Source organism: Rhinatrema bivittatum, chromosome 2 (genome assembly GCF_901001135.1).
Source record: "Rhinatrema bivittatum chromosome 2, aRhiBiv1.1, whole genome shotgun sequence".
Classification (NCBI taxonomy): Eukaryota; Metazoa; Chordata; class Amphibia; order Gymnophiona; family Rhinatrematidae; genus Rhinatrema; species Rhinatrema bivittatum.
The window spans coordinates 414,336,351-414,348,889 of NC_042616.1; the positions used below are offsets into that span (position 1 = coordinate 414,336,351).

Here is a 12,539-nt window from a genome sequence, read left to right on the forward strand (position 1 = left end):
GGGCCCAAATTATTTCTGATCAGTGGGTTCTCTAGGTTCTCAGACACCCTGGAGTTCGTGTCCGGTTTCAGTTGTTTTATGGTTTCTCTATGCTGAGAAGAGGGCAGACATACAAGCCATGCTGCAAAAGCTATTCATATTAAAGGCAGTGGTTCCGATTCTGAAAGATCAAGAGTGATCTGGTTGTTTTATTTATTTCGTGGTTACAAAAAGGAAGGATCCTTCTGACCAGTATTGGACCTGAACAAATTCTTGCAGGTCACACATTTAAGAGTGGAAACCTTTGTGGTCTGTGATCATGACAGTAGAGAGAGGAGAGTTCCTCACTTCTCTGGACTTGACTGAGGCATATATTCACATTCTAATACAAAAAGACCATCAGCAATTTTTGCATTTCACAGTGCTCAGCATTGTTATTCGGTCGAGTTTTGGCACCAAGAACTTTCTCGAATGTGATGGAAGTAATAGTGGCGGTGCTATGCAAGGAAGGCATCTTGGCCCATGCATATCTGACCAATTGGTTGATTCATGCAAAATACAGACAAGAAAGCCTGGTTGTGTCTTGAAGAGTAGTTCAGGTGTTGCAGGAGCTGAGATGTGTAGTCAGTCTGTCCAAGAACAGTCTGCAACCCACATAGTAGCTGGTTTATGTAGGAGGTTAATTCAGTATAGCTCAGGGCAAGGTCTTTCTTCCGGAGCCGCAAATTCTGAAACTGTGGAGTCAGATAAGAGTTGAGAATGGCCCGTTGATCATCCGTGTGGTTTTACCTACAGATGTTGGGATCCATAGCGGCAACCTTGGAGTGCATTTCGTGGGCCAGGGTACATAAGCGCCCTCTTCAGAAGGCCTTATTCTGCTGGTGGAATCTCATTATTCTATGGATTGTCTCTTTCTGCTCAGGTGAGCCAGGAATTGGGTTGGTGGCTGAAGCGGGAATAAAATTGGAGGCTCCAGTTTGGCTAGTGGTGACAATAGATGCAAGTTTCAAGGGTTGGGGAGTTCACTGCCAAGAGCTAATGGCTTAGGGGCAATGGTCTCCTGAAGAGACAAACTGGTTCGTCAGTCGCCTGGAAGCTTGTGCGATTCGATTGGCACTTCAGTTTGCAGACTGATTGATCGGACAAGCAATGCAAGTGATGTCTGACAATACTACTGCAGTGGCATACATAAATCATCAGGGAGGTACCCGGAATTCACAAGTTTTTCTTGGAAATGGAGATTCTCCAGCTGTGGGCAGAGTAATATCTTCAGGCCCTGTCAGCGTCTCATATGGCAGGCATAGACAACTTTCAAATGGATTATCTCAGTCATCATGACCTGGACCCAGGAGAATGGGAGCTAATAAGTGAAGCTTTTCAGCTAATCATTTCCTGGTGGGGTCAGCCGATACTAGATTTGATGGCAAGCAGTGCAAATGTGAAGGTACCTCTATTTTACAGCCGCAGACGGGATCTTTGGGTGGTTGGGATTAATACATTGGTGCAAGTTTGGCCACAGGACATAATGCTGTACATCTTCCCTCCTTGGACCATGGTCGTCAGAGTGCCCCAGAAAATAGCCAAACAGCCGGGACTGGTGTCTCTCGTGACTCCAAATTGGCCTCGGAGGCTTTGGTACATGGACTTTTGAGATCTGATAGTCGATAATTCTCTTTGCTGGTAAGCAATGATTTACTTTGCTAGGGGCCAGTTCTTCACAAAAATCCGTATCTGTTTTGTCTTACGGTTTGGCCCTTGCAAAGGCTCGATTGCTAAAGAGAGGGTATTCCTCAGCTGTGGTGAGCACATTGTTGAGAGCTCGGCACTTTTCTACATCCATAGCTTATATCCATGTCTGGAAGGTGTTTGAGGACTAGTGCTCTGACCGGAGGTGCCTATTAGTACAGGCATCTGTACCTTTTGATTCTAGAGATTCTACAGGAAGTTTTGGTTAAGGTTTTGGCTTTGATTAGTCTGAAGGTGCAGGTATTCAGTCCTTGCTTGCAATCCATCTCTTCACACCTGGAACTTTCAAGATTTTTGAGGGGTGTTAAAAATATTTGATGCCACTGCGGCTTCCAGGACCTCTTTGGGATCTGAACTTCTGGATTTTTTTATCAGGCTCTCCCTTTGTTCCTCTTAAATGGATTTCCTTATGGTTGCTTACATTAAAGACTGTGTTTCTGATCGCGGGCTGTTCTGCATATCAAATATCGGAATTGCAGGCGCTTTCTTGTAGGGAACCCTTCCTGATTACTCAGGATAAGGTGCAAATTCAAACAGTGCCATTTTTTCTGCCGAAGGTAGTGTTGGGATTTCACTTGAACCAATCAATTTCATTGCCTTTGCTGGATAGGTAAATTGATGAGAGCGAATTTGAACAGCTATTCCCCAGATGTATGGAGGCATCTTTTGTATTATCTCAAGGTTACTAATGAATTTCAGCATTCGGATCATCTTTTTGTTGTTCACAGGGGCATAAAGAAGAGTAAAGGAGCCTCTTGTGCCACAATGGCATGTTGGAATAAGAAAGTGACTGCCACCCATGTGGCTTCAGATTGGCCTTTGCCTATGCAGATCAAGGCTCATTCTTCTAGAATGCAGGCAACATCATGGGTGGAGTTCTAACTAGTATCTTCGGTGGAGAAATGCAAAGCAGCGACATGGTCTTCCTTGCGTACTTTTTTCAAACATTATTGTCTGGATTTTCAAGTTAAGGAGGATGCACGTTTTACGACTGCGGTATTGGGGCATTTCAGGCAGCTTCTAGCCCTAGGAGGAAGTAGCTTTGATACATCCCAGATGTATGGTATGGTCTGTCTGGATGAAGAGGAAGGTGAAATTACAAATTACCTGCTAATTTCCTTGCCTCTAGGATAAGCAGGCCAGTCCATACTCCCACTCTATGCTGCCAGGTCTTTGTGAAACTTTCAGGTTGGGGTTTAGCAGACTTGAGTGGCCTAAAATTGCCTTAAACCTGTTAAGTTTATGCTTTCTTTCTTACTGTGCTTTCCTAGATTGTGTTTGCTTGCTTCTGCTGGAAGTTTAAAAAATAAATTTTTATTTTTTTTTTGAAGTTTGATTATTGTTCAGTTGTCCCCAGTTAGCTTTTTCAGGAATAGTGGCAGGCTGATGTCAGTACAGGAGTATATGAAGGTGACATCAGCGAGTCTTAATCTCTCTCGTCAGCTGTTGGTTGGCGTGCATAACCCATTTGTATGGACTGGCCTGCCTGTCCTATAGGAAAGGAAATTATCAGGTAAGTAGTAATTTCACCTTTTGTAGTACTGACTGGGTGGGCTGAGGGGAGTTCAGGTTGAAGAACCAGGGATGGTCTTGATGAGCTGCAGAAGGACTGGGTGAACTGGTGGAGTAATTAGTAAATGTGGTAATTTAATTTACACGCTCATGTTATAAAATACACTAACTTAAGTGCTTAAATCAGGACTTATGCTGATTAGTCCTAATTGACTTTCATGCATAAAATATACGCATGTATATTTTAAAATTAGATGGGTAAAGTACACATGTTCGATGCATTGATGTATATGGTTTCAGTGCATTGCATGCGTTTGTTCATAAGCCTGTATATGTGCATATGTTGCGGGGTAGACATATGCATATTCTATAAAAAAAAAAAAAAGCACGTTAATCATACATGCATGTTATAAAATACTATAGTAAATCTATGCATGGCCACATACATGCATATATGTCGTCATGCACAGTTGTTTGAAAGTTATCCTCATGATATATAGGGTACAGAAACTAACACAAATACCCTAGTGATAGTTTACCAGAATCAGTGACAGATGCTTAGCTGCTTACAGCCAGGCAAGAAATGGAAGGACTGATTCTGACTCTGCTCATTCTCCTCGTGAGATGGGCTAAACACAAGATGACCCAAGCCAGGAGTCGTCTTTCACTTGTCTCACTCTGCCAGTACAGTATCTTGCTGCTATTGCTTCTAGTTTATTTTCTCCCCTTGTGGCCTAAAGAAACATAATAGCAGAGATTATAGATGTTGACACTTCTATCCACTGGGGTGGAGGGGGGAGGCAGGTAAATGTAGGTGTGAGACACCGTAGGCGAGATAGAGGGGAAGTAGATAGAGATGGTAAGAATATAGGTATTTGAGGTGGAGCTGTAAGAGGGATGGTTGAAATGTAGGAGAGACAGAAGTCAAAATGGAAGAGTTGGGTGAGAGAAGGAAAGGTGTGAAGGGCAAGAGAGACTATTGAAAGGTAAGAAGAGGTAATGGGTGAAAGATGAAAATGGAAGGGAGGAATTGAGAAAAAGATTACTAATATCTCAATGATGTAGCAGCTTAAACTATGGACAAACTGGACCGGGGTGAGGAAGACCGAATGGAGAAACGGATCAGAGCAGAGGTAGAGATAACATACGTAAAAAAAATAGGAAGAGAATGGTGACAAAAAAGTATGAAGAAATAAGGAAAAGAAAAAAAAACCGAGGAGACAAAACTGAAATGAGAAAAAAAAAAAAAAAGGCAAAGATAGGATAGCTAAAAATGCACATCAAAAGTTTGAAAAATTGGGTTTTAGTTAGAATTTAATAATTTTCTGTGCTGATTAGATTGAGAGCCAAATACGAGCTGAGCCAGAGAGCCCTGTGCTTGGTGCTGGCTTGACTTTTTTTTTTCTTCAGATTTTTGGCTTGCCCATCTCTTTATCAGTTAGAGCTTTTCAACTTATGACACTGTACTGTACAGCTTGGTACAGTTAAGACTAGATTCAGAGACACTGTAGTACTGCCTAAGAGGGAGGTCTCCTGCTTCCTTATGACAGGGGCAGTGTTACCCTACTTGGCTTCATTTCTGGCTTGTGGGTGCTCGGCATACCCTGTGTAGGCTCAGTTCTCACAGAGCTGTGAGACAGTGACATAATGTATTCTCTGTGCTGTGTCTAATGCTATCTGACAGGCCTTGGGTGAACCCTTGTACCGAGTCAGCACTGGCAACTATGAATACCGTCTGATTCTACGCTGCCGGCAGGAGGCCCGTTCTCGATTTGCCAAAATGAGGAAAGATGTTTTGGAGAAGGTGGAGTTATTGGATCAGAAACATGGTAAGCTTTACATCTTAGTGCTTTTTTAAGAGAATGCCTTCAGTAAGCAGCAGCCATAGGGAGCATCAAGTCGTCTGCTGAAACTTAGGCTTAGGGAATTGTTGCAAATTGTGCTCAGTGTTTCTGGTAGGTTGCCAATATAAGGAAATGCGTGGTGTTCCTTATGTCTCTTATGGCGTGAGATGGCGTCATTTCATGCTTGTTGTGGTGAGGTGTTAAGGCCATGTGCATTGTCACCACAGCAACAAGAAGGGAAAAAGGGAATGTCTGCAGCCTGCCTTGCCTACCCCTAACAATAAAAGTCAGGGCAGAAGAGGGAGAGCGATCAGGACAGGAGAGCCCTGGAGCTGCCGGAGTGAAGCAGCAGTCAGAGCTCCTGGATTTGTTTCCTGTTGGAAAGTTTCTGTTGTCCTGCCCACTCTCCCCCTGAACTTTGAGGGAAATGGCGCAGTTGTCTAAGCATTCTATCCCAGCTCTGCCATCATTGATTGAAGCCGCAGGGGCTGGGGTTTGAAAAACTGCATCGGCCCAGCAGGAATATCCGAGCATCCTGGTGGACTAATTCACCCCTGCTTGGGAAAATTTGATTTGGAAAACATAATTGATATACTGTAGCTTATCCAGCGTTTGCTAAAGCTTTTAATTCAGAGACTGAAGAGTGACCCCACATGGTCGCGTGGTATAGGGCATGCTGGGTATGCTCAGTGTGCCTCGTCAAAGTTCTAGAAACTTTGACATAAGTTTTCTGCATCAGGGCTCCATCTAATGATGTCACCCATGTGTGAGGACTAACATCCTGTTGATATCTGAAAACACCTGTTACAAGTAAGCAACTCTGCTCTCTCCATCTTGGGGTCTCTTAAGTAATTGTTTAAATGCTATTTCTTTTTTTTTCTTTCTTTTTTTTGTTCTGTGCTTGTATTGCTTTAACAAGTTCATGCTTGATACTTGAAATTGATAAATGAGCAGTTCACTGGCAGTCTGAGGGGGGAGAGATGCTGGCTGGTACTGACATCTGGGAGCGCATGATATTTTTCCAAATTTTATAAGTTGGAGGAAATGGTGGTTGAACTGTACATGCAGCAGGGTTAGGGGCCAGTGCTAGGTTGCTGTAGGTGAAAGGAGGTTGGTGATGCTGCTTTTTTTCTGTAGTAACTATGCTCCTTCCTCTTCTGTGCTCTTAGTGCAAGACATTGTGTTCCAGCTGCAGCGCTTTGTCTCCACTATGTCCAAATACTATGACGACTGTTACGCTGTGCTGAAGGATGCTGACGTCTTCCCCATCGAGGTGGACCTTGCCCGCACCACCCTGAGCTACGGGCAGAAGGACATTTTCACAGATGGTGCTGAGGAGGAGGAGGAAGACGTTGATTCTACGATAACTGAATGTAATCCGCTTTGAAACACCTGAAAGGCGGAATATTAAATAAACAAAAAAAATAAATAAATAAAGATCCACTGTGCAGGGAATCCACAGATGGACCCAGCATAGATGTAAGCACAGGAAACTGCACACGTTCTGATCCAGAAAAGTCACAGTATATGGTTTTTTGTTTGATTTTTCAAGAAATCAGAACTGGAAATCATTTTTTCTTCTCCGTCCCTGTTTTATCCCCCATTTTTTTTCTCACTTTCTTTGGTTTTGAAGGAGAATGGTTCCTAGGCTCATGGCCATGGCTCAGTCACGGACAATATTGCAGAAGTAACTGAGGCCCATGTTTTGTCAGATCCTCTGTGTTAACTCCCTGATGCGCAAATTGTGGTCCAACTCTAGATTTTGTTTCAACAGAAACAGATGGGTGGTTAGAGCTTAAGAGGAAAGAGAGCATGCACCGTGGGGTTTCTTCTATGCCCCTGCAAGGTACGTTTTAAGACTTTGCATGGGAAATTTTTACCATTGTCTCTAAAAGGCAATGATAATGCAAAAGAAAAGTTGGATCCCTAATCTTAAAATATTTTGATATTCCAGCAGTCTGCTTGCTCTGAAGGTCAACAGAGCATCCCACATCATGAAAATTATCTCATGAGCCATTCAGAGAGAGGGGATGAGTAGGAGCAAAATGGTATCTTCTACCCTTCACTAGAAAGACAAACAAAATCCCTCTACTTGAGTTAAAAGGAATCTTTGGGAGTCTTATATACACATGTATAAAGCCCTAAAGTTTCTTTAATAAAAGAAAACTAGCAATTGCGGTGGAACACTCCCAGCCTTGTGGAACGTGTTCCAACACATCAGAAACAACCGCAAACCTTGACTATTTGCAGGCAGCGGAATGGGGTGGTCAGTTCAGTGTCCAAAGTGCTTTTAACATTTGGAATGTTACAGCTGGGGCTTCAGGCAGAAGTGAGCGTGCTGCCACCACAATTCTCAGAACCTGGATTTACCTGCTCACGTCCATGAAAACCTTGATTTCTAGGATGAGCCCAAACTTCCTACCATGCTGGTGCAAAACTAAACACCAAGTTAGACTTGAATGCATCAAGGCAGGGGCAACTCAGCTTTGTAAGGTTGGATTGTACATTAGTGCCTCCTTGCCCATATTAGTACATATCCAAATAATAAGAATTGTGTATTTTTAGCATTGTCAGAAAAATCCCTGACTTGTGCACATCAGTCAAAGAATGAGAACTTTGTTTTTGTATTCTCTGAGAAGATGAACAGTATATAACGATTGGCTCCACAGTCCTATTTGAGTATTACAATGTCTGTGATTAGAGGAGGGCCATATGAAGAATATATTTTTCAATGTAACATTATAAACGGGAACTGCAGGCAGTTAAAAATATATGCTTATGAGAGAATCTTTTTCCCCCCTGATGTCTAAGTATTTTAAGTGGGCACATGGTAAAACCATTCCTGCGTATTAGTAAAGTATTCTGTTTGTAAGACTAGATGCAATATGTTCTGGAAATTCTAGAATATCTAGATCCATAATGGCAGGATTATAAAGGTAAGGAGAGATTTTAAAACATTGAAAAGTTTCATTTACCCTAGAAATGAAATGAAATCTAAAGCCTGAGGATATTACAGCTTTGCTTTATAAATCGTCCTGCATAGCTACCTCAGCTGTGCAGTTTGGTCGGATACTACCATCTTGGGGTTATGTAGTAGTAAAGCTTTTTTTTTTTTTAATTAGACTAACTTAATACATTTGTGACAGGTTTTTGAGAACTGTGAATGAGTAAACCTTGGATAAAGGCAGACTGTGAAAGTGAACTAACTTTTTGAACTTCTGAATCTCTGCCATTTTAGTTAAAAGCAGGTACAAGTTCAGGGCGATGAAGCCACGTGTGCAAAATTTAAGACCATGAACAGAAAAATGTACATTCCAGTTTGTTTGCATAGTCCTAGAAATAAGAGAAATTCTGCCTAAAGAATTATTAAAGAATGTGACCCAGTAAGCTTACTGATCCTGCAGAGAACACTGGTGCTTATGTAGTGCTGTCAACTACACTTCTGTGTGTGCTGCTTGGAAGACCCAGTCTAATGCTGCACAGAGGACTTCAGCAATGGAAAGGAATGGGAACCACACACCTACAAGTGTTGGAGCCCTTTTTGTAATTGGTTGCCTGGGCACAGCCTTATTTTTTATTGGTTTGTAATTCAAACTGCAGCTGGCAGCAGAAGCAGATGCTGTTTTTCAACAATATTTTTAAGGCAGTGACGCTCATGTTTGCTTTTCTAGTGCATAATACTATAGAGAAGCAGTAAATGTCCCACACACACAGAATCTGGGCTAGTTGAGAATGGGTAGCTAGTATGGGTTGAGATTTTAAATATAAGAGGTTAATTTATTGTAATGTGTTTTTTTTTTCTTGTGCCAGGAATATATTCTGGTTTTTGTTTCTACTTTCTGTTTTGTTCTGTGGTAAAGAAGCTGCAAGCCCTAACTTTTCTGTTACAACCTGAACTTAGTTTTATTACATTGGAAATATTTTGTTCAGTAATGTTGTGTGTGTGTTTGGTTTGCTTTTTTTTGTGTTTTCCCTCAGCCCTTAACCATTAGCTTTGCCATTGTTGCTCCTTCCTTACACCACTGCTTCACCCTGTCTCTATTAGTACCCCTCCAAAGAGGCAAATCCATTTAGGGGAGTATACTGGTGATGGTGATGTAAGATACGAGGCTTGGGAGCTCTGTGGTTCTTGGGCTTTTTCCCCTTTTGTTTACATTTTTTTTTCTCTAACCCACTTTTCCTCTAGAGGTTGCATAATTGTTGAAAGAAAGACCAGCCTCTTCATGCAACATGTCAGCTTTTGTTCATGCACCAGTGTGTGCTACAAAGTGAGGTAGCCATGGTGGTTCCTGAATACCTGGTTCCTTTGTGGAAGTGCTTGGTATTGCACACTGGACCATGGAAACTGACGTCAGTGCTATTCTGTGACACTACTATATATCTAATAAAAGGAGAAATACTTGAGTATATTGGTTGGCTGTGAATTGTTACTTTCTTGTTTTCCTTCGCAGCCTGGTTTTCCAATGAAATCTACAAAAACAAAAAGTTCAACTCCAAAAAACGATTTATCTTTGCCTACGTTTTATAGTAAAGAGCAAAATATATCATCTGGGGTTCTAGTCCTTAAGCAGATCATCTGGTGGCTGAGAACTTGCACCATCTGTCTACAGCTCTGTGCAATGAAGAACGAGTTGTCTCAGCTTAAAGGATGAATTGGCTAACATGAGAGCTGGCTACCCCCTTGTATACAACATCCAGAAAATCTGCCTGACTTGCACAAAGGATCTGAAGAATCAGGAGAAAATAAATTTAGTGGGTTCTGGTAAGATCAGACCTGTGATGCAGGACTGTTGCCAAGGGCATTGGCAAACCATTGGCAAGGCCTTAGGTAAACCTTCAGCCTTGTTGCCCTCCCTCCACCTACAGGGAGGTTGCAGTACAGTGTCCCCATGTCAAAGACTATTGAAATCCAAGTATACTGCATCTAACTGCTTTCTCCTGATGCATGTCTTTGGTCACCCAGTCAAAGAAATTGATCAGATTTGTCTGACAAGACCCGCCCCCATCTAGTGTGCCTTAATTTAAAATACAGCTTTAATCTCTGTAAAAAGATTTTTTATATGCCATTGAAAATATTTGGTGTTGGAGAGCTGGTAGCAGCAGGTAAATCAGATCAAATTCTGAAGTACAATTGCAAAGTTGTCTAAAAGGCTGGAACACAGATACCAAATCCCAAGGCATAGTCAAAGTTACTTAGATCTAAGATGTAAATTCGATATGGTCATTGTTTGGGTATACCAAAATGTCTGCTTCTGGGGCCTACCATTCTCACACTCAATTTTAAAAAATTGAAACACACAAACCATGAGATCCTTATTCAGCTGCTAGCCAGCTGAGCTAGTTAGCCAGATAAACCTATCTGGCTAACTTAGCCTGGATAGCTGCATCGCTGAATATACCCAACTATCTAAAAGTTAGGACAGGTCTTCAGCACGTCCAGAGATAGCCTGGTAAATTATCGAGATAACTCAGCGCCTCCCAGTTACACCCCTGCCCTGCCCATCATTTAGCAAGATAACTATTTAGCCAGATAAGTAGCTATCTGGCTGAGTGCAGTTGCTGATTCTGGGCAGATATTCAGCTGTTGCCACTTGCAAGATAAGTTAAAACTTATCCACTAAATAGCACTGAATATGGACCTGCATATTTCAAAAGAATAGTCAAAAAAAAAAAAAATAAGAGCAGGAAGTTCATTTAGTTGTGGCAGACTTTCTCCTTACTGAAAAAGCTCACACCAACCTTGTAAAGGAAATCATGGACTTCAAATTCAACCAATCCAAAACTTCTTTATACAATGATAACCAATAATTGTGCCACATTTACTTTCAAAACGGGGCCGGTCACAAACCTATCGAAAAGCATAAATAAAGGCTCTTCAGTTGGATACAGCAAACATGGATTTCTTCCAGGACAAGCAGGATGATAGTCCTCACATATGGGTGATGTCACTGGATGGAGCCCTATCACGGAAAAATTTTCTGTCAAAGTTCCTAGAAACTTTGACTAGCACACTGTGCATGCCCAGCATGCCATGATCCGTGTGTCCACAGGGGTCTCCCTTCAGTCTCTTTTTTTTTTCCGCAATGCAGTTTGCCTCGCGTTTAGGAGCTCTGTGAGATTTTTCTCACAACATTTCCTCACAGAAACACTTGAGGTTTTACGTCATAAATAATTTCCCTACATGGGTCTCCCTTTGCATACATTTCATTGACGCTCAGTGAGTACTATGCCCTGTTTTTCGGTCTGTTCCTGTAACCTCACTAACTGTTCCCCCAGGTTACCAACCGAATTGCGGCCTTCTTTTCACCTTTGGTCCGCCCCACGATACCCGCGAGTGTCCATACTGCGAACCTCCATCGGGGCTAGAGGGATTGGGAAGTCCACGGTTCCTGTTGCCGCCAGGGCCGTCATCGATGCCGTTCACGCCCCGTCGATTCCTTCAATGCCCCCATTGATTCCATCGACAATGCCTTCATCAGTGCCCCCGTCGATGCCTCTGTCGGTGCCCTCAACTAAAGAAGACGCTCCATACTTAGGGTTCTAAACCAGAGCCTGTTGTAATCCTTGGGTGACAAACAATGCCAAGAGCAGTAGAAGCATGGTGACCGTCCATCATTCATGGCATCTGAGCCAGCAAGGGCACCTTCCTCGGTGCTGGAGAATGACCAGGCCGAGCACCATGGGAATCATCGTCATTGGCACGGTGACCATCCGTCACTGACACCATCCATGTCATCAGCATCTTCCTCGGTGCTGGAGAATGACAGGGCCGAGCAACAAGAGAAACATCGTCACTGCCACAGTAACAGTCCGTTACCTTCGCCATTCGGGGCATTGGTGGCAGTTTACTCTGTGCTGGAGAATGACCGTCGCCGGCACCGACGAAGTTCCGCGTTTGGTGCCGGCACTGATACCACACCAGCATCAATGTCCATTGAGCCAGTTGTGAAGAGAGCCCGGGTACAAGAGTCTCCATGCTCCTCGGCACCGAGGCGTTCCTCACCAACACTGGGGCCGGGTACTGAGCCACCACAGATTCATGTGGAAGTGCAGTAACGCCTAGCCTGTCTCCCCCCTATCTATACCAGCTTCCAGGGAGGAGCTGGATATCCTCGTCCGTCAGGCTATCATCGATGCCTTCCAGAATCTACTAACACCGGAGCCATTGATATTCGCAACGTTGTGGCACCTACCAATGACAGCCTAAGTCATCAACACAGACTTATCCTTCTGAATCTCCACAGACCCCTATACCTATCCCGGGATCATCGAGGGGTGATGGGCACTCTAATCCCGCTTCGGCATCGAGACCTAAGTTAAGGGCATGTCTGAAACAATCCATTTCGACCTGGTCACTAAAAAGGACGAGAAGTTCCAGGAGGTTCTAGGTCGTAATATCTTCCAAGAACCATATTGGTGTCACAAATTGCAATTTACCAGCTATGTTTGACCCAACAC

The 12,539-nt window shown here is 43.1% G+C and overlaps 1 protein-coding gene across 3 annotated transcripts in view; it reads left to right on the forward strand.

Annotated features, from left to right (window-relative positions):
* PICK1 (protein interacting with PRKCA 1) overlaps nucleotides 1-9,490 on the forward strand; it is a 135,176-nt gene extending 125,686 nt beyond the window's left edge. For all 3 annotated transcript variants that reach the window (XM_029590150.1, XM_029590151.1, XM_029590152.1), the window contains exons 12-13: nucleotides 4,922-5,066; nucleotides 6,251-9,490. In XM_029590150.1, the coding sequence (XP_029446010.1) occupies nucleotides 4,922-5,066; nucleotides 6,251-6,468 (363 nt within the window). In that variant the 3' untranslated portion in view covers nucleotides 6,469-9,490. The remainder of the gene's footprint in view (nucleotides 1-4,921; nucleotides 5,067-6,250) is intronic.
* Nucleotides 9,491-12,539: the final 3,049 nt, after the last annotated feature.